Source organism: Salmo salar, chromosome 15 (assembly GCF_965601325.2).
Source record: "Salmo salar chromosome 15, fSalSal1, whole genome shotgun sequence".
In the NCBI taxonomy this organism is placed as follows: domain Eukaryota; kingdom Metazoa; phylum Chordata; class Actinopteri; order Salmoniformes; family Salmonidae; genus Salmo; species Salmo salar.
In genome coordinates, this window is record NC_138305.1 from 48,788,553 (window position 1) to 48,811,500 (window position 22,948).

At 40.7% G+C, this 22,948-nt stretch overlaps 1 protein-coding gene across 7 annotated transcripts in view; it reads left to right on the forward strand.

Moving 5' to 3' along the window:
- The first annotated feature begins 343 nt into the window (after positions 1 to 343).
- The window catches only part of ppp1r13bb (protein phosphatase 1, regulatory subunit 13Bb), a 95,490-nt gene continuing 72,885 nt past the window's right edge, over positions 344 to 22,948 (forward strand). For 2 of the 7 annotated variants that reach the window (XM_045695778.2, XM_082961855.1), the window contains exons 1-2: positions 347 to 629; positions 1,413 to 1,590. In XM_045695778.2, coding sequence (XP_045551734.1) covers positions 1,582 to 1,590 — 9 coding nt within the window. In that variant the 5' untranslated portion in view covers positions 347 to 629; positions 1,413 to 1,581. Of the gene's footprint in view, positions 630 to 1,412; positions 1,591 to 22,948 lie in introns of all 7 variants that reach the window. The other 5 variants (XM_045695781.2, XM_045695779.2, XM_082961856.1 and 2 more) reach the window with 5 other exon arrangements.

Below are 22,948 nucleotides of genomic sequence, written 5' to 3' on the forward strand. Positions count from 1 at the left end.
GGACACTTCAATCCGGCCCGCGAGACATTTAAAAAAAATATGATTTTTTTTACCACTTTTTTTCTCCCCAATTTCATGGTATCCCACACTGCAACTCCCGTACAGACTCGGGAGAGGCGAAGGTCGAGAGCAAGCTATTGTTAGTGCCTTAGACCGCTGCGCCACTCGGGAAGCCCCCACAAATTGCTTTTAACAAACAATTGGTCCGCCCAAAACTGCATTCCTCCGTTGAATTTCAAAATACTGATGTGGCCCTTGAGCCAAAAAGGTTGCCCACTCCTGTGTTAGATGGTTGGGTATTTGTTAATCTTTTTTTTTTCAAGCAAAGTATAAGGGAGTTGTACTCCAGTCTAGTATGTGGCGATAATGCAACATTTATTGGATGCCAACCGCCGTTAAACCTCATCGAAGAAGAAGAAGTGTTTGGCTCTGCCCACCTACTTGCTTGTTCTGCCCACTAGGATTCAGACTCTGGTCTATCTTGGGTTAGTTGTAAAGATCTTTGACCGCATCTTATGGTGCTAGTACGTTAGGTTACTTGGTGAGAGGTATCAGTAGCTTCATTAGGCCTGAATCACTCGCGATAGGCTACGACGACCAAGAATGAACAGGAATTGTCTCTGACATCTGTAAGTAACGCTTTTGTCGTTTATTTCAGTAGCTAGCTAACGTTACTAGCTAGCTATCGTTTCATCAGCTGATTAGCTAGCTAGTTAACGTCATCTCGCGACCTAAGTTAGACTAGCTATTCACTAACGTTAGCTAGTAAACAATCCACCTGAACAAGACTAACGTTAATCATGTTTGACATTCAAAAACTAGCTGCAAACGTTAGCTAAGCACTACCCAACGCTCCTATAATTTCAGTTATAACTACGATACAAACAATTGGCAACGAACGTTACGTTAGATAGCATAGCAGAACTAGCAGCAGCTAAGTAACGTTAGCTAGATAGTTAGGTCTTGCTGAGGGCCTAACTTTAGCTAACTGTCTAATTGGCTAGCTAGCGAAGTTCCACACTGACCAAATTATACTGACGGTATGACACTACTAACTAGCTAACGTTAGCTTGCTACCTAGCCTATAAATAGTTAACTACTTACAGTACAATGTTAAAGTAACCATCGAAACATTAACGTAGATAACTCTCTAGCTATATAGTAAGGGCAACCGTAGTGTCAATGTTTGGTATTCATCATCAATATAAGGTTCGCTCCAGGCCCAAGAGTTGATGTCAGTGTTTACCGTAACGTTAGACTAACTGAGCTCTGACCAACTCGGCCTAACTAGCTAGTTAGGCCAACGTTACTTCTCACTGCCTGCCACATAGTCTGTATACAGTTAGTTGGCTAGGTATCTAGTTAATGTAACAGTTAGTTAGCTCATATCCGTTTTATATTGCATTGCATAGGACGAGGCCTGGGCTGGCCCTCATCACTGAACTGTTGGCGCTACTGGGCAGAATCTCCAGCCATAACTTTGGATATCGTTAACAGATAGCTAGAAGACATCGAATTCACCCTTTCCAAGTTCGACATTGTTGATTGATGCCCCCGTCGTTCTGACAGACAACCGACAATATGATACCGGTGAGTGTTGGTGAATGTACATGTTATGCTTGTCGTTCGACACTTCACAAAGGGAACATGGAGGCATTAAAGCTGGGATCCTTAATGGTGAATCTGCCACTAACGATTGGGATATTACATTACGGGACATCATTGCATGCGTTCGATAGAACAGAAGAATATGTAATGCAATGTTTTTTTTTTACTACACTACTAGACACACATCACCTCATTTTCATCCGCAAAACAATAACAAAGGTGCTGGGGCGGACATTGGTTATTTTTCCCTTAATGCGGATTCCATCTTTAACTGTTGCCTCAGTCAATCTCTGTGAGAAGTGTATGTTACCAGGAAGATGATACGTGCTTGAAACAGTAGATTTTGATAACGTTTCGCTTGAAATGTGCGTATAGTAGAGCTCAACTTCTTCTACCACTCTGCTAGCAGGGTTCTCACCGCTCACAATCCCCCTATATTTCTCCACGTGCCCTCCTCTCGTTGAAAATGAATCGGGGCAGAACTTCTCCTGCCAAATGTGTTGTTGAAAACCCACTACGTTTTTGCATCCCTTCTCCAATATTTGAAGCATTGTTCCAACTAGACCACTGGCTCATGAAACCACAGCTCTAGTTAGATCCTTGTACAGCTACTTCTTCCATATGGGCATCTAGTGTAGGATGGATTATAGATGGGTGAACATTTTTCTACCTACCTTGTCGATACTTCCATAATTCTTGATTTTTGAATTGCACCAATGTCCAGTTGCAGGTGGAACCCCGATAACCAGGGAATATTCAGAAATAAATACATCCAGTTTTGGTCGCATTGCGTAACGCTGTGAAATCTACATGTGGCCGTAGCCCCGTTTCTTAGAAATGACTAGTTCCAGGTAAGATGTTAGGAAATGTGAGATGTATGTCAGCTAAGATGGCGAGAAACCTCTTCACGCGGTGCAAAAAGTAGATTTCATATTTTTGTGAACATTCTCTGGTTTTTGGAGTTCCACCTGCAAATGTAAACAGCCGTTAATAAGACACTGGTGCCTTCAAAATGTTGAATAAATGAAGTATCACCAATTTTAAGGTTGGTTGAACATTGTTTTACCATATTGTCAATGAACCATCAACTCGACCACAAGCTTTAACTATGCCGCTTGTTCGAATGCCTTGGCTAGTGAAACCCCAAAGCAACAATTGCAGTTGGAAAGTAATATTATGTCTAATGGCAAGCGCATGTACGCACCAGTGAATTAAATGATCACCTCTGCAAGTGTCTGGGAATACCATTTAAGAATGGGATTACCGTAAAGAAAGTTGGGATAATCCTAGTGATTAATGTGGGAGGGGCAGCGCCCTGACAATATTCCACCAAGTCTGCTGCCCATTTGGGGATCTAATGAGATTAGTAGATTTTCAGACAATCCACAGGGGTTTAAGTGCTGTGTGGCACTGTTCACTTCCTTTTAAGAAAGATTACATTAGTGCCTGAGGTTGGTTGAGCATTTAGGGTTAAAGGCGCTGCCCTCTGCACTCAAACAATCCCCTCTCTGCATGTGTTAAAATCCATGCACAACCTATGTTCCTTCTTATCTGTCCCAGCTCATTTGTCTATCCTTTTTTTTTTTTTTTTTTTACATTCTAGTCAGCTCTTTGTCACCCTGCACTGGTTTGCAATGGTGACAATTAGCCTAGTTATGCATTATGGCTGTTAATCCATTTGTGACTTTGGAATGGGTGTTAGGCTACCCTTTTTAAGAGTTGTTTTTGTGGGTTTTGTGAAGGCTCCACTGACTTATGAAAAAGCGAAGGATTATAGAGTACCAGTCAAATGTTTGGACACACCTAATCATTCCAGGGTTTTTCAGAATTTTTTACTATTTTCTACATTGTAGAATAATAGTGAAGACACCAAAACTATGAAATAACACATATGGAATCATGTAGTAACCAAAAAAGTGTTAAACAAATCAAATATATTTCATATTTGACATTCTTCAAAGTAGTCACCCTTTGCCTTGATGACAGCATTGCACACACTCTTGGCATTCTCTCAGCCAGCTTCATAAGGTAGTCACCTGGAATGCTTTCCAATTAACAGGTGTGCCTTCTTAATTAACCTCTCTAGGCTAGGCGGGACGAATTCGTCCCACCTACGTAACAGCCACGGCTATCCTGTGGCGCGATTTTCAAAACCTTAAAAATCCTATTACTTCAATTTCTCAAACATATGACTATTTTACAGCCATTTAAAGATAAGACTCTCGTTAATCTAACCACACTGTCCGATTTCAAAAAGGCTTTACAACGAAAGCAAAACATTAGATTATGTCAGCAGAGTACCAAGCCAGAAATAATCAGACACCCATTTTTCAAGCCAGCATATAATGTCACCAAAACCCAGAAGACAGCTAAATGCAGCACTCACCTTTGATGATCTTCATCAGATGACAACCCTAGGACATTATGTTATACAATACATGCATGTTTTGTTCAATCAAGTTCATATTTATATCAAAAACCAGCTTTTTACATTAGCATGTGACGTTCAGAACTAGCATACCCCCCGCAAACTTCCGGGGAATTCGCTAACATTTTACTAAATTACTCACGATAAACGTTCACAAAAAGCATAACAATTATTTTAAGAATTATAGATACAGACCTCCTCTATGCACTCGATATGTCCGATTTTAAAATAGCTTTTTGGTGAAAGCACATTTTGCAATATTCTAAGTACATAGCCCAGGCATCACGGGCTCGCTATTTAGACACCCGGCAAGTTTAGCACTCACCATAATCATATTTACTATTATAAAAATGTCATTACCTTTTGTTGTCTTCGTCAGAATACACACCCAGGACAGCTACTTCAATAACAAATGTTGGTTTGGTCCAAAATAATCCATCGTTATATCCGAATAGCGGCGTTTTGTTCGTGCGTTCCAGACACTATCCGAAATAGTAAAGAAGTGTCACGCGCTTGGCGCAATTCGTGACAATAAAATTCGAAGTATTCCATTACCGTACTTCGAAGCATGTCAACCGCTGTTTAAAATCAATTTTTACGACATTTTTCTCGTAGAAAAGCGATAATATTCCGACAGGGAATCTCCTTTTCGGCAAACAGAGGAAAAAATCCCAAAGGCGGGGGCGGTCGGGGTCACGCGCATAAACTAGTGTCTCTTGATGGGCCACTTGAGAAAGGCGATAATGTGTTTCAGCCTGGGGCTGGAATGACGACATTCTGTTTTTTCCCGGGCTCTGAGCGCCTATGGACGACGTGGGAAGTGTCACGTTAGAGCAGAGATCCTTAGTAAATGATAGAGATGGAAAAGAAGTTCAACAAATGGTCAGACAGGCCACTTCCTGTAAAGGAATCTCTCAGGTTTTGACCTGCCATTTGAGTTCTGTTATACTCACAGACACCATTCAAACAGTTTTAGAAAATTTAGGGTGTTTTCTATCCATATGTAATAAGTATATGCATATTCTAGTTACTGAGTAGGAGTGGTAACCAGATTAAATCGGGTATGTTTTTTATCCAGCCGTGTCAATGCTGCCCCCTAGCCCTAACAGGTTAAAAGTTAATTTGTGGAATTACTTTCCTTAATGAATCAGAGTCAGTTGTGTTGTGACAAGGTAGGGGTGGTATACAAAAGATAGCCCTATTTGGTAAAATACCAAATCCATATTATTGCAAGAACAGCTCAAATAAGCAAAGAAATGACAGTCCATCATTACTTTAAGACATGAAGGTCAGTCAATCCAGAACATTTCAAGAACTTTGGGCACTTCTTCAAGTGCAGTTGCAAAAACCATCAAGCGCTATGATGAAACTGGCTCTCATGAGGACTGCCACAGGAAAGGAAGACCCAGAGTTACCTCTGCTGCAGAGGATAAGTTCATTAGAGTTAACTGCACCTCAGATTGCAGCCAAAATGAATGCTTCAGAGTTCAAGTAACACACATCTCAACATCAACTTTTCAGAGGAGACTGTGTGAATCAGACCTTCATGGTCAAATTGCTGCAAAGGAACCACTACTTAAGGACACCAATAAAAAGAGACTTGCTTGGGCCAAGAAACACGAGCAATGGACATTTGACTGGTGGAAATTTGTCCTTTGGTCTGGAGTCCAAATTGGATATTTTTGGTTCCAACCGCCGTGTCTTTCTGAACGGATGATCTCCGCATGTTTGGTTCCCACCGGGAAGCATAGAGGAGAAAGTATAATGGTGTGGGGGTGCTTTGCTGGTGACACTGTCTGTGATTTATTTAGAATTCAAGGCACACTTAACCAGCATGGCTACCACAGAATTCTGCAGCCAAAAGCCATCCCATCTGGTCTGCGCTTAGTGGGACTATCATTTGTTTTTCAAAAGGACAATGACCCAACACACCTCCAGGCTGTGTAAAGGCTATTGGACCTAGAAGGAGAGTGATGGAGTGCTGCATCAGATGACCTGGCCTCCACAATCACCCAACCTCAACCCAATTGAGATGCTTTGGGATGAGTTGGACAACAATGAAGGAAAAGCAGCCAACAAGTGCTCAGCATATGTGGGAACTCCTTCAAGACTGTTGGAAAAGCGTTCTAGGTGAAGCTGGTTGAGAGAATGCCAAGAGTGTGCAAAGCTGTCAAGGCAAAGGGTGGCTGCTTTGAATAATCTCAAATATATTTAGAATTGTTTAACACTTTTTTTTTGGTTACTACATGATTCCATATGTGGTATTTCATAGTTGATGTCTTCTCTATTATTCTACAATGTAGAAATTAGTAAAAATAAAGAAACCATTGAATGAGTAGGTGTCCAAAGATTTGACTCGTACTGTATGTAAAATGAATGCACTACAAAACAAACTCAAAGCAAAACCATTGAAACCAGGCCCACACTGATATAATTGACTGTACTTTAAAAGCTGAGGAAAGAGGTGAGAGCGAGAGTGGAGTAGATAAATATTGGGCAGTTGAACTTCTCACCCCTTCTTAAGGTCTGGCTTTGGGTTCAGCATGAGGTTAGGCTCTCATGGGTAGGCTGCTTTACCCATGCTGTGTTTCATATACACCCCCCCCCCCCCCCCCCCTCCACTGTCACTAGCAACCTACCCTACAGAGACATTCCATGGGGCTAATTATGAAGAAAACAGAAAAACCCCTGCTCTTCATGGTTCTTTTTTTTCAGCCGTAGTATCATGTTTTACATCCAATTTGGCGACAGATTTTCATGCAGATATTCTAAAATCTACATATAGCAAACGTGCGTATTTTCCCACCAGTGGTGTCTTTCCACCAAACTGACTTGTTGCAGATAAAAATCAGTGCGTGGTGACAGTGCACACAAAATTTAATTTTTTTGCTGAAGTTTTCATGTACCAAATAAACATCGAAAGTTCAATGTGTTTCCATTGCATTTTCAACTCGACTGATTAGTTTTGTCACAAACTGTTGCATTAAATAGCAAATATGCCTACTCTGGTCTTTGCACGTGTGCTCTAGCCAAAAGCCCGCAGATGATGTGCGGTGGACTAGTCTACATGATGAGATTATTATGGATAAAAGGGAGAGCATTTTTATTTTTCAAACGCAACTCAAGCATCGATCATCATAAGACCCTCAATAGTTATTGTAAAGGAGCATCAAGATCACGGTGCACTTGTGAAGTTCATCATGACTATTTCATCTGTAGCCTAATAAACTGCATTTCCCAAGTTGTAGTGGGAGGACAACACACCAAATAATCACGTGAATCCAAGTTTACTTCGATATGGTGGTTGTTATATCATTATTTGCGCATTAAGGCGTTTCCACCTCCATTTCTTGCTTAATTCATTTTACAGGCACAAAAAGATTCCATGTCGACTAATACATTCTATAACAGCACTTTTAAAATTGTACCAAAATGTCCTGTTTCCATCACACTTTTTTTTTCTTTATACGATGTAACTTTACTTGCATAAAAACTGTGGATGGAAACGTGGTTTGTTATGGCTGTCCGATTGTGGTATCGCCGTGCTTGGGAGTTGGGACATTCTAAGGTCAACATACTGCTGCCGCGAGTGGGGCTCATATGACAAATGTAGCCTACATTGTATCAAACTTTTGACGTTATCGAAGGTACGCTAGTTAGCGAAGCACATTCACAAACCCTGTGTTTTGACAAGGTTGATATATTTCCATGAACTCCAGAAGAATGTAGGGTGGGAAGAGATATTTTGTTTTCCCTATCACACAGGAGATTGCGTGTGACCTACCAATTTTTCCTATACCTGCAAGCTACAGACACACCTTTTGGAGTTGTGAGTGGGAGAGAGTCTATAAGAGGGGTAACATTACCTAGAATGTTGTCTCGTGCTAGGACTCCAATGATGAATGGTGAAAAAAACTAAACTGCCAGCAGCCCATGGACAATCTGCCTAGACAGTGACATGCATGCATGACAGTACACAGGACTGTAGGGTGTGTGAGGACCTAATGCCGTCACTGTACAGCAGGGGGTAAAGGTCAGGTTTAGGGTTTCCCCTGCATTTGCACAAATGCCTTGCGCGGTGTGCAATATTTAGGAAATGGCTTTCGATCTGCATTTCATCTCTCTCATGAGCACTGTTGATAAGCTTAATGATTGGATAGGTTTATCCACCCGCTGTTACCATCTAACATTTTAGGCCTATTTAGTCAGACCCAGCATTGTAGATGGGCAGCACAGACTCCCAAATCCTCAGGTTAATGAGGAGGAGAAAATGCTGCCAGAGAGAAATCGGCAATCTGCTAACGGGATGGATGGAGGTTTTGCTGGCCAGCCCAGCCTGGGCGATGGATAAATGTGTTAACTCTCTGTGCCTGCCATGCCCCCTGGGGGTATATTTAGCAGGTCAGACGAATTGCTCCCCGGTGGAACGGCACAGGGAGCTCTCAGGGAGCCTCAGCCGCCCTTCCAGTCCATCACACTGCTCGCAAACAAACAAAAACACACCCACACTCAGTCTCTCACTCGTACACACATTGCAGGGGGCCGGCTGTCCTGGAGTAATATACTTGAGTGATTTAGGTGAGAGAAAAGGAGAGACTGTGGAGTTTGTTGGTGTTTGTGTATATCTGAGATCGGCTACTACCCCCCCTATTTTAATGTTGGTGTGTTTCGAACGGCACGATGTGTGCGAGAGGGCTGTCCTGTTTTTGTACTGAATTTCATCTGTGCTTTTTGGAAGAGGGCCTTTGTGTCTTTTGTCCATTTCATGTAAGTAACAATGGATAAGGGAGAATTGTTTTGGTCACTTTTGTGCATTTGTCATTGTCAGTTTCAAAGTATTCGTTTAGGGGCCCGACCGATATATCAGTTCACTGACAGTATCGGCCGATATTGGCCTTTTACCGCTATATCGGTAGATAATTCCACAGTATCAGTCATAATACGCATAACCTAGCGGTCAAACAGGGAAGTCATTCCAATAATTTTTCCACCATTAATTTTTCCTGTAGGGGATTTTAGAAACATTTAAAATAAGGGCTGTGTTTCGTGTAGGCTTACCCTGGCATGATGTATACTCTGATGCTATTTAGCATTTTTGAATCGGAGTAAAGTGCTGAATATATTGATAAGTCATCTTATTCGAGAAAATTACATGGTTATCAAAACGTCATGCCAAAGTCTGCATAAAACACAACCCTTATTTTAAGTGTTTCTTAATTTCCCTGTTTGACCACTAGGTTTTATGGGTATTATGACAATTCCACTGTGGCGCACTATAAATAGGATGAAAAAAGTTTTCATACGGTATCTGAACTAGAGGTCGACCGATTAATTGGAATTGCTGATTAATTAGGGCCGATTTCAAGTTTTCATAACAATCGGTAATCTGCATTTTTGGACACCGATTGTGGCCGATTACATTGCACTCCACGAGGAGACTGCGTAGCAGGCTGAATACCTGTTACGCGAGTGCAGCAAGAAGCCAAGGTAAGTTGCTAGCTAGCATTAAACTGATTGTTTTTTTATAAGATAAATCTTATCACTAGTTAACTACACATGGTTGATGATATTTCCAGTTTATTTAGCTTGTCCTGCGTTGCATATAATCGATGCGATGCCTGTTAATTTCTCATCGAATCACAGCCTACTTCGCCAAACGGGTGTTGGTTTAGCAAGCGCATTTACGAAAAAAAAGCACTGTTGTTGCACCAATGTGTACCTAACCATAAACATCAATTCCTTTCTTTAAAATCAATACACAAGTATATATTTTAAACCTGCATATTTAGTTAATATTGCCTGCTAACATGAATGTATTTTAACTGGGGAAATTGTGTCACTTCTCTTGCGTTCCGTGCAAGGAGAGTCAGTGTATATGCAACAGTTTGGGCCGCCTGGCTCGTTGCAAACTATGTGAAGACCATTTCTTCCTAACAAAGACTGTAATTAATTTGCCAGAGTTGTACATAATTATGACATAACATTGAAGGTTGTGCAATGTAACAGCAATATTTAGACTTAGAGATGCCAACTTTAGATAAAATACGGAACGGTTCCGTATTTCACTGAAAGAATAAATGTTTTGTTTTCTAAATTATAGTTTCCGGATTCTACCATATTAATGACCTAAGGCTCGTATTTCTGTGTGTTATGTTATAATTAAGTCTATGATTTGATATTTGATAGAGCAGTCTGACTGAACGGTGGTAGGCAGCAGCAGGCTTGTAAGCATTCATTCAAACAGCACTTTCGTGCATTTGCCAGCAGCTCTACGCTGTGCTTCAAGCATTGAACTGTTTATGACTTCAAGCCTATCAACTCCCGAGATTAGGCTAGTGTAACCGATGTGAAATGGCTAGCTAGTTAGCGGGGTGCGCACTAATAGCATTTCAATCGGTGACGTCACTCGCTCTGAGACCTTGAAGTAGTTGTTCCCCTTGCTCTGCAAGGGCCGCGGCTTTTGTGGAGCGATGGGTAACGATGCTTCGAGAGTGGCTGTTGTCGATGTGTCCCTGGTTCGAGCCCAGGTAGGGGTGAGGAGAGGGACGGAAGCTATACTGTTACACTGGCAATACTATAGTGCCTATAAGAACATCCAATAGTCAAAGCTATATGAAATACAAATGGTGTAGAGAAATAGTCTAGAGGTTGACCAGTTAATCGGAATGGCCGATTTTAATTAGGGCCGATTAAAAGTTTTCATAGTAATCGGTATTTTTGGACACCGATTTGCCGAAATGTTTTTTTTTATTTTTGTAAATTTTTTTAAAAAAAAATCATTAATTTTATATTTTTTATATATATATTTTTTTTACACCTTTATTTAACTCGGCAAGTCAGTTAACTTATTTGGGATAGGGGGCAGTATTTTCACGGCCGAAAAAAAATAAAAAAAATAATATATATTAAAAAAAAAACGTACCCGATTTAACCTCTTACATCTAGACGTTCCGCTAGCGGAACACCTGCTCCAATATCCAATGATAGGCGTGGCGCGAATTACAAATTCCTCAAAAATACAAACATATGACTATTTCACAGCATTTTAAAGACAAGACTCTCCTTTATCTAACCACACTGTCCGATTTCAAAAAGGCTTTACAGCGAAAGCAAAACATTAGATTATGTCAGCAGAGTACCAAGCCAGAACTAATCAGACACCCATTTTTCAAGCTAGCATATAATGTCACAAAAAACAAAACCACAGCTAAATGCAGCACTAACCTTTGATCTTCATCAGATGACAACCCTAGGACATTATGTTAATACAATGCATGCATGTTTTGTTCAATCAAGTTCATATTTATATAAAAAACCAGCTTTTTACATTAGCATGTGACGTTCAGAACTAGCATACCCCCCGCAAACATCCGGTGAATTTACTAAATTACTCATGATAAACGTTCACAAAAAACATAATTATTTTAAGAATTATAGATACAGAACTCCTCTATGCACTCGATATGTCCGATTTTAAAATGGCTTTTCGGTGAAAGCACATTTTGCAATATTCTCAGTAGATAGCCCAGCCATCACGGCTAGCCATTTAGACACCGACCAAGTTTAGCCCTGATCAAACTCCGATTTACTATTACAAAAGTTTCATTACCTTTGTTGTCTTCGTCAGAATGCACTCCCAGGACTGCTACTTCAATAACAAATGTTGGTTTGGTCCAAAATAATCCATCGTTATATCCGAATAGCGGCGTTTTGTTCGTGCGTTCCAGACACTATCCGAAATGGTAAAGAAGGGTCGCACGCATGGCGCAATTCGTGACAAAAAAATTCTAAATATTCCATTACCGTACTTCGAAGCATGTCAACCGCTGTTTAAAATCAATTTTTATGCCATTTTTCTCATAGAAAAGCGATAATATTCCGACCGGGAATCTCCTTTTCGGCAAACAGAGGAAAAAAATCACAAAGACGGGGGCGGTCAGATCACGCGCCTAAGCCCACAGTCCCTTGATCGGCCACTTGAGAAAGGCGATAATGTGTTTCAGCCTGGGGCTGGGATGACGACATTCAGGTTTTTCCCGGGCTCTGAGCGCCTATGGACGACGTAGGAAGTGTCACGTTAGAGCAGAGATCCTTAGTAAAAGATGGAGATGGCAAAGAAGTTCCAGAAATGGTCAGACAGGCCACTTCCTGTAAAGGAATCTCTCAGGTTTTGACCTGCCATATGAGTTCTGTTATACTCAGACACCATTCAAACAGTTTTAGAAACTTTAGGGTGTTTTCTATCCATATATAATAAGTATATGCATATTCTAGTTACTGGGTAGGATTAGTAACCAGATTAAATCGGGTACGTTTTTTATCCAGCCGTGAAAATACTGCCCCCTAGCCATAAGAGGTTAATCTGGTTACTACTCTTGCCCAGAAATGACAATATGCATATAATTACTGGATTTGGATAGAAAACACCCTAACGTTTCTAAAACTGTTTGAATGGTATCTGAATGGTGTCTGAGTATAACAGGCCAAAACCTGAGAAGATTCCATACAGGAAGTGCCCTGTCTGACAATTTGTTGTCCTTCTGTTGCATCTCTATCGAAAATACAGCATCTGTGCTGTAACGTGACACTTTCTAAGGCTTCCATTGGCTCTCTAAAGCCGCCAGAAAGTGGAATGGGGTGTCTGCTGTCTCTGGGCAAAGTACAGCAGCTCTGTTTGTGAGTGGTCAGCCTGGGGACAGTGAGACTGGAGATGCGCGGTCACGAGACTTTTTTCTTTCAGCCTTTGAATGAATACAACGTTGCCCGGTTGGAATATTATTGCTATTTCATGGGAAAAATAGCATAAAAATGGATTTTAAACAGCGTTTGACATGCTTCTAAGTACGGTAATGGAATATTTTGCATTTTTTTGTCACGAAATGCGCTCGCGCGTCACCCTTCGGATAGTGACCTGAACGCACGAACAAAACGGAGCTATTTGAATATAACTATGGATTATTTGGAACCAAAACAGCATTTGTTGTTGAAGTAGAAGTCCTGGGAGTGCATTCTGACAAAGAACAGCAAAGGTAATCCAATTTTTCTAATAGTAATTCTGAGTTTATTCAGAATTCAGAATATTGCGAAATGTGCTTTCGCCGAAAAGCTATTTTAAAATCTGACACCGTGATTGCTTAAAGGAGTTCTGTATCTATAATTCTTAAAATAATTATGTATTTTGTGAAAGTTTATCATGAGTAATTTAGTAAATTCACCGGAAGTGTTCGGTGGGAATGCTAGTCACATGCTAGTCACATGCTAATGTAAAAATCTGGTTTTTGATATAAATATGAACTTGATTGAACAAAACATGCATGTATTGTATAACATAATGTCCTAGGAGTGTCATCTGATGATCATCAAAGGTTAGTGCTGCATTTAGCTGTGGTTTTGGTTTTTGTGACATATATGCTTGCTTTGAAAATGGCTGTGTGATTATTTTTGGCAGCGTACTCTCCTGACATAATCTAATGTTTTGCTTTCGCTGTAAAGCCTTTTTGAAATCGGACAATGTGGTTAGATTAATGAGAGTCTTGTCTTTAAAATGGTGTAAAATAGTCATAGGTTTGAGAAATTGAAGTTATAGCATTTTTGAGGTATTTGTATTTCGCGCCACGCGATTCCACTGGCTGTTGACTAGGGTGGGCAAGGGTCCCACCTCGCCCAGGGAGGTTAAATCGGGTACGTTTTTTTTATCCGGCCGTGAAAATACTGCCTCCTAGCCCCAACAGGTTAAGATGGTGAGGAAGGCACTTTTAAAGAATAGCCAGGCATCATCTACTGACGGGATGAGGTCAATGTTATTCCAGGATACCCCGGCCAGGTCGATTAGAAAGGCCTGCGTAACGTAATGTATTAGTGAACTGGGTTAGAGAAGGTCAGATTGATTATCGAACTCGGTAGTCAGTGCATCATCATCGTCATCGTCAGATCATAATTTTTGATGGCTCTACACAGCACTGTGGAGCTGGACTGCATTGTAGTTTCCAACAGGCCAATATTCAACGTAGTTTAACGCAGAAAACGTGGTTATACACTACAATGATCATAATCCATTTCGCGTCTCCTTGTCCGAACGCCTGATCGGAGGGATAGAAGGCAGTTGCTTTGTGAGGTATCTACCTGAAAATGCAGTACATGATCTAAGATTTATATTTTTATGACTGCTGAATACAAACTATGCCTTATTTACTTTGAAGAACTACTAAAATAGTGATTTTTGTCAGACAGCATAGGCAGCAGGGCTAATTGAGGTTATTTTGCTGCGCTCCCCGTCTTTGGGTTGTCACTAGTTGCCGCAGTCATAATGTCTAAAGCCCGCTTATTTCTACAATTTCTCTACTTAAAATCAAATTTTAAACCTAACCTTAGCAGTGTGGTTAACATTATGCCTAATCTTAAATTAAGATGAAAAAGCACATTTTTGTTAACAAATTTTTACGATATAGCCAATTTGGGCTTTGTGGTGCTTTTAACTAGTGACAACCCTGTCCTTGTCCACAGCCACTCCATTCATATTAAACAACAACCTACCTGTTGGTTGATCATGGTAGCCTACTCATTTCTCATTTAGTCAACTTAATTCGGTACGTTTTTATTATATTTTGCATTGTTTAGAAATCACTGACTTCACTGGCGCATTGATTGACCGGCAATAACAACAAGCTACACAAGTGTCCAGGCTACGTCTTTTTTTCATGGGGCTCACTCACAACTGTCAGTGTTTTATTAAAATGTTGAATGTAATGGTCTATCCTTGTAGGCTATGTCACACAGATCATTTTATTTTAGACACCCTTTTCATTGTTAATAGGCCTATTCTTTTCTTAAATGAATACTCTCGCAGGTAATCAAATACTGATGTCCGGATATTCTAATATCTTTGCCCATTTGCCACAAATACAGTGCATTCGGAAAGTATTCAGACCCCTTGATCTTCTCCACATTTTGTTACGTTACAGCCTTATTCTAAAATTAATTATATAAAAAATGTTCCTCATCAATCTACACATGTCCCATAATGACAAAGCGAATTATTATTATTATTATTATTATTATTATTTTTTTTTTTTTTTGCCCCACAAATAAAATAAACAGATCCATAAGTATTCAGACCCTTTGCAATGGAGACTTGAAATTGAGCTCAGGTGCATCCTGTTTCCATTGATCATCCTTGATGTTTCTACAACTTGATTGGGGTCCACATGTGGTAAATTCAATTGATTGGATATGATTTGGAAAGGCACACACCTGTCTAGATAAGGTCCCACAGTTGACAGTTTATGTTAGAGCAAAAACCAAGCCATGAGGTAGAAGGAATTGTCCATAGAGCGCCGAGAGAGGATTATGTCGAGTCACAGATCTTGGGAAGGATACAAAAACATTTCTGAAGCATTGAAGGTCCCCAAGAACACCGTGGCCTCCATCATTCTAACCCTAACCCACCAAGACTCTTCCTAGAGCAGGCTGCCAGGCCAAACTGAGCAATCTGGGGAGAAGGGCTTTGGTCAGGGAGGTGACCAAGAACCTAATGGTCACTCTGACAGAGCTCCAGAGTTCCTCTGTGGAGATGGTTGTCCTTCTGGAAGGTTCTCCCATCTCTGCAGCACTCCACCAATCAGGCCTTTATGGTAGGGTGGCCAGATGGAAGCCACTCCTCAGTAAAAGGCACATGACAGCCCGCTTGGAGTTTGCCGAAAGGCACCTAAAGACTCTCAGACCATGAGAAACAAGATTCTCTGGTCTGATGTCACCAAGATTGAACTCTTTGTCCTGAATGCCAAGCGTCACGTCTGGAGGAAACCTGGCATCATCCCTACGGTGAAGCGTGGTGGTGGCAGCATCTTGCTGTGGTGTGGGGACGTTTTTCAGTGGCAGGGACTGAGAGACTAGTCAGGATTGAGAGAAAGATGAACAGAGTAAAGTACAGAGAGAGCCTTGATTTAAAAAAAAAAAATAATAAATCTCCACAGCGCTCAGGACCTCAGACTGGGGCGAAGGTTCACCTTTCAACAGGACAACGATCCTGAGCACCCAGCCAAGACAACGCAGGAGTGGCTTCAGAACAAGTCTTTGTATGTCCTTGAGTGGCCCTGTCAGAGCTTGGACTTGAACCTGATCGAAAATCTCTGGAAAGAACTGAAAATAGCTGTGCAGCGACTCTCCCCATCCAACCTGACAAAGCTTGAGAGTAGTGATGCAGCGATATGACATTTTTGGCCGATACCAATATCCGATATTTTCCTTGCCAAAAAAAAAAACGATACCGAAAACCAGTATTAAAAAATGTTTGCTGCCTTTTAAGCATTCTAGTACAGTTAAATAGTTAACACGCACATGGACGTTAAATAAGGGTTACGCACACCACACTGACCAAGAAGTTATTTTGTTGGCATTTACGTATGTCCCCATTACCAATGAAACATAATCAAAACCTATTTCTTTCACTTACTTCCTGTACTGTTTCATTGTTCATTTGATCAGTCGTTTCATTCTCAACCAGGATTTCTCATACTATGGAACGCCGTTTGGGTCTTTGCGTGTTGAGTAAGCTTGTTGGCCAATCAGGACCTGAATATGACTGCACGTCACATAGTAATTTAACGTGTTAATACATTTTTTATGTAGTTATTACACATTAATCACTCGTATTTCATGTCAACTATTCATTGATACGTATGCTATGATGCTGGTGAAGTTCTCTCGCGCACCTACTGTGCTGCTCATTAAAAAAAAAGCTAGCTAGCTCATGGAAGCAACCATTGTTCTTCCCCATAAACATAGCAAAACGACATCTGTTTCAGTAGCTGTAGGTAGCCAGCTAGCTAACTATATAGCTAGGTGTAATCATCTAAAATAACCCTCATTTATAAGACAGTTCTTATTTGATTAATGGTGGTCGGACCCATCTATGTGAAGCTAGCCACAATAAGGATTAGTGGACTTTGTGGTTAGCCTTCAAAATAAAAGTATGTCCTTGACAGTGATGCAAATTAATGCAAATAGTAGAATTATGCCATAATTGAATAGATCATGCTAAACGAGGTTGTAATGTTATATAAAATCAACAAAAGACAATTAGTTAATTTGACATCTGTTGAAATCACACTGGATGTATTATACTTTAGAATTGCATTGGGGGCATACTTATTTCACTGTACAGCCTTACCTATGGATTGTGGATCAATGACATGGGGGATCAGTCTACACAGTAACACCCAGATAACATTAGCGTCGTAGCTCTTATTGCGGGACTCTGAAACAACTGAATTGAGCCACATTTATTGTCCTCCTATGTGTATTGAATACTATTCATGAGGAAAAACAATACTGTGTGGATGTTTTTGAGTCTGATATCTGAGGAGGACGTTGGGGAAAAAATATCTTGGGTATTGAGTAGACTGATACCCCATTTCATTGATCCCCAATCCTTAGGTAAAGCTGTACTATGCAATATGAATGCCAATACACAATATAGGCTGACTGGGGAGGTAATTTCACACAGTCACAGTCCCGCGATAAGAGCTACAATGCTAATATTTGCGTAAACTCTAAACAGTTGTGTCCTGTGGGTTTCACCGAGTAGACCTATCCCATTTCATTGCTTCACATTCAAACCTTGTTTTAACCTTCTCTAGTCTAAATATGACATGATTCCTCCAATTGTAACCTTCAGCATCACTTTCAAAGAGGTAATTTTATTTTGAAGGCAAACCGCAAATTCCACTATTGTGCCTAATCCTTATTGTTGCTAGCTCTACAACACAACCCGGTGCGGTCGAGCCTCACTAGCCAGATGATGCTAGCTGGCTGCTTATAACGTTAGCTTTGGGCAACAGGGTTAAGTAGCTGGCTAGCTATTTATTTTCATGAACTGAAGTTAAATATCAATAGGCGAACAAAAAGTGGATACCTAGCTAATACTTACAGACAAGGATTCCTAAATCATTGCTAAGAATAATGAAAATGACTGCAGTTTCTACTGGTCATTGTTTTCAGACTGGTTGTATTGGTGCTAGCTAGGTACCAAACTAAAGCTAGCTACCCCAGAAGTTGCGGTCGAACAAATGATGCTTTATTACCAATGCGGTATTGTGAACACATCGTTCGTGGCCGGTGTTTGTTAGTTTGCAGACTTTTTTGTGCAGCTTTGACAGTGCTACTGATAGTAGTGGTGGCGCATGGCTTGCACGTGCAAATTCAGAACACACAACATTCTATAATAGAACTGTGTTATTTGACGTGTCAAATTAAAAGCTTCTTTAACGTGTTATTTGACGTATCTTTTTTGACACGCAAAGACCCAAATGGTGTTCCATAGTATGTTGTGAAGCTAATAGCAGTAATGCTATTACTTTGCAAATCCGGTAGGGCAACGTGTACCGGTGCTCGACCAGTTGGCGAAAGCCAACATCACCCATGACAGAGAATGGTTGATTGTCAAGGGAAATGAAATCCATTATCTTGGCTTTAATGGATTTCGCCTTTGCGTTGTCTCGCTGACATTTTCTTGCTCCTTCAAATGACTGCTCGACTTGTTGACGGCTCGATCCACACAGCAGACATTGTAGGCTAGGTTGGAATTACTATGTTGGACGTGTAGCGCAATATTTTACGTTGCCTCATTACGTCATGTACCCATGTTATATAGGTATGCACATCTGCTTTGACTTGGTTTTTGCACATCGGCGTTAAACTAGACATCGGGTCGATACCGATGTTGGTATTTTTAGATAATATCGTCCGATTCCGAGATGTTCACCGATTTATCGTGCATCCCTACTTGAGAGGATCTGCAGAGAAGAATGGGACAAAATCCCAAAATACAGTTGTGCCAAGCTTCTAGCGTCATTCCCAAGAAGACTCGAGACTGTAATCGCTGCTAAAGGCGCTTCAACTAAGTACTGAGTAAAGGGTCTGAATACTTATGTAAGTGTAATACATTTTTTTTTTATACATTTCTAGTTTCTACAGACCTGTTTTTGCTTTGTCATTGTGTGTAGATTGATGAGGGGGAAGAAACAACAATTTAGAATAACGTCCCCCACCCACTTGGCAACGTTGATAGATAGTGCCTTTTTTAGGTTCTCTACTGTGCCTCTCCATGTTCTGTGGTCAGTACCTGGACTTCATGTCCCGCTTCTCACTGTGATGGCTCATTGTAGTGATGTATTGACCAACTGTTCATAGACCGTATGTTGTTAACGCCAGGTATGGCGTTTGAGAGCTTGCGCTTGGTACTTTCAGAACAAATATTGTACAATTTCTCCGTCCGGGCCGTCATAGTTTTCAACATGGCATCTTGTGGTCTGGTTCAAGAAATGCCGTCAGGGCATTGAATCCGACATCCTTTACCATTGACAATGGCTGCGTATCAACTGAATAATTTTTGTTAACAGCTCTGTGATTTTCTCACTCCATGCCGTATCATGCTTCTTTCATGTGAAGAGCCTGTCTATTGTTGGGGGCCTGCGCTGCTGCCAGCAACGGTTTGAGTCTCTCTCCCAGTGCTTCCCGTTCAGATGGTTAAGTATTGCACCTGTACTGCCGCTCTAGCTCAATTCCACCTCGCAAAGTTTACATTTCACCTTATTTCATTTAACTTTTCAAAGTATTACCATACAGGACTTTCCGACTGTCTCTACCCTGTCTGAAAAGTCAACTGAAAGTCTGCCAAGGCCAGCATATTTAGTGGGTACTTGTTTTGGGTAGCCTGTTTGCCTGGGGGTTTGGTATTTGATTGCAGTCTGTCAGGTGATATTGCTTTTGATTAAGGCTAATTGATTGGGTCCATGCTCATCTGTTCTAGTTGAAGAATGTCTGCTAGGGGTGTAACGGTTCACAACATGTTCGGTTCCTTCCATGATCTTTGGCTCTCGGTTTGGATTTCTCGCTTCTCAGGAGGGCGAAAAAATTACGACAAATTAGGGATGCGAGATATATCGGTCAACATATCGCAATTGATGTCTAGTTTAACGGCGACATTAAAAACCGATGTCAAAGCTGATGTGCATACCTATATAATGTAGGCACATGACGTAATGACGACACGTCAACTTTTGTGCTACACGTGCAAAACAGCATTCCTAAACTAGCCCACAATGTCTGCTGTGTGGAACGAAGCAATCAACAAGTCGAGCAGTCATTTTTAAAGAGTATTTTTCAGATGTTGCCCTACCGGAGTTAACCTCTTGGGGCTAGGTGGGACGCTAGCGTGCCACCCGTGGTGCACTCCATCAACAGCAGGTGCATTTCAAGAGCGGCAAATTTGAATCCAAATAAATGTCAAAATTCAAATTTTTCAAAAATACAACTATTTTACACCATTTGAAAGATAAACATCTCCTTAATCTAACCACGTTTTACGATTTCAAAAAGGTTTTACGGCGAAAGCATAAATTTAGAGTATGTTAGGACAGTACATTTACAAGAGTTGTGTGTAATGTTTTGTCAAGTCAAAGACAGGGTCACCAAAACCATAAAACCAGCTAAAATGATGCACTAACCTTTTACAATCTCCATCAGATGACACTCCTAGGACATTATGTTAGACAATGCATGCATTTTTAGTTCTATCAAGTTCATATTTATATCCAAAAACAGCGTTTTACTATGGCATTGATGTTGAGGAAATCGTTTCCCTCCAATAACCGGCAGTCAAGTCAGCATCACAAATTAAATAATTAAAATTAGAAAACATTGGTAAAATATTATATTGTCATTTAAAGAATTATAGATTTACATCTCTTGAACGCAATCAACTTGCCAGATTTAAAAATAACCTTACTGGGAAATCACACTTTGCAATAATCTGAGCACTGCGCCCAGAAAAATACGCGTTGCGATACAGACTAGACGTCATGTTGGGGAGATCTAAAATCGAAAATACTATGTAAATAATCCATTACCTTTGATTCTCTTCATCAGATGTCACTTCCAGGTATCACAGGTCCATAACGAATGTAGTTTTGTTCAAAAAAGCTCATCATTTATGTCCAAAAATCTCCGTCTCGTTAGCACATGATCTAAGCCAGCCGGACTTCTCGTCATGAACGAGGGGAAAAAATATATTTCCGTTCGTTCAAACATGTCAAACGTTGTATAGCATAAATCATTAGGGCCTTTTTTAACCAGAACATGAATAATATTCAAGGTGGACGAATGCATACTCTTTTATAACGTATTGGAACGAGGGTACCCAACATGAACTCGCGCGCCAGGTGTCTAATGGGCCATCATCGTTCCATGGCTCTTGTTCGGTCAGATCTCCCTCCAGAAGACTCAAAACACTTTGTAAAGGCTGGTGACATCTAGTGGAAGCAATAGGAAGTGCCAAAATATTCCTAAGCCCCTGTGTTTTTCAATGGGATAGGTTTAAAGTCAATACAACACATCAGGTATCCACTTCCTGTCAGAAAATGTCTCAGGGTTTTGCCTGCCAAATGAGTTCTGTTATACTCACAGACACCATTCAAACAGTTTTAGAAACTTTAGAGTGTTTTCTATCCATATATAATAAGTATATGCATATTCTAGTTACTGGGTAGGATTAGTAACCAGATTAAATCGGGTACATTTTTTTTATCCAGACGTGCAAATGCTGCCCCCTAGCCCCAACAGGTTAAACACTAATAGCATCATTGCTATTAGGTTCACGATATACAGTTGAAGTCGGAAGTTTACATACTTAGGTTGGAGTCATTAAAAATCTTTTTTCAACCACGCCACAAATGTCTTGTTAACAAACTATAGTTTTGGCAAGTCAGTTAGGACATCTACTTTGTGCATGAGACAAGTAATTTTTCCAACAATTTTTTTACAGACAGATTATTTCACTTATAATTCACTGTATCACAATTCCAGTGGGTCAAAAGTTTGCATGAACTAAGTTGACTGTGCCTTTAAACAGCTTGGAAAATTCCAGAAAATGATGTCATGGCTTTAGAAGCTTCTGATAGGCTTATTGACATCATTTGAGTCAATTAGATGTGTCCCTGTGGATGTATTTCAAGGCCTGTCCTTCAAACTCTGTGCCTCTTTGCTTGACATCCATGGGAAAATCAAAAGAAATCAGCCAAGACCTCAATTTTTTTTTGTAAACCTCCAAGTCTGGTTTATCCTTGGGAGTAATTTCCAAATGCCAAAGGACCTTGTGAAGATGCTGGAGGAAACGGGTACAAAAGTATCTATATCCACAGCAAATCGAGTCCTATATCGACGTAACCTGAAATGCCGCTCAGCAAGGAAGAAGCCACTGCTCTAAAACCGCCATATAAAAGCCAGACTCCAGTTTTCAACTGCACATGGGGACAAAACTTTTTGGAGAAATGTCCTCTGGTCTGATGAAACAAAAATAGAACTGTTTGACCATAATGACCATCGTTATGTTTGAAGGAAAACGGAGGAGGCTTGCAAGTTGAAGAACACCATCCCAACCGTGATGCACGGGGATGGCAGCATCATGTTGTGGGGGTGCTCTGCTGCAGGAGGGACTGGTGCGCTTCACAAAATAGATGGCATCATGAAAAAGGAAAATTACATGGATATATTGAAGCAACATCTCAAGACATCAGTCAGGAAGTTATAGCTTGGTTGCAAATGGGTCTTCCAAATGGACAATGACCCCAAGCATACTTCCAAAGTTGTGGAAAAATGGCTGAAGGACAACAAATTCAAGGTATTGGTGTGGCCATCACAAAGTCCTGACCTCAATCCTATAGAAAATTTGTGGGCAGAACTGAAAAAGCGTGTGCGAGCAAGGAGGCCTACAAACCTGACTCGGTTACACCAGCTCAGTCAGGAGGAATGGACCAAAATTCACCCAACTTATTGTGGGAAGCTTGTGGAAGGTTACCTAAACGTACAACCCAAGTTAAACAATTTAAAGGCAATGCCACCAAATACTAATTGAGT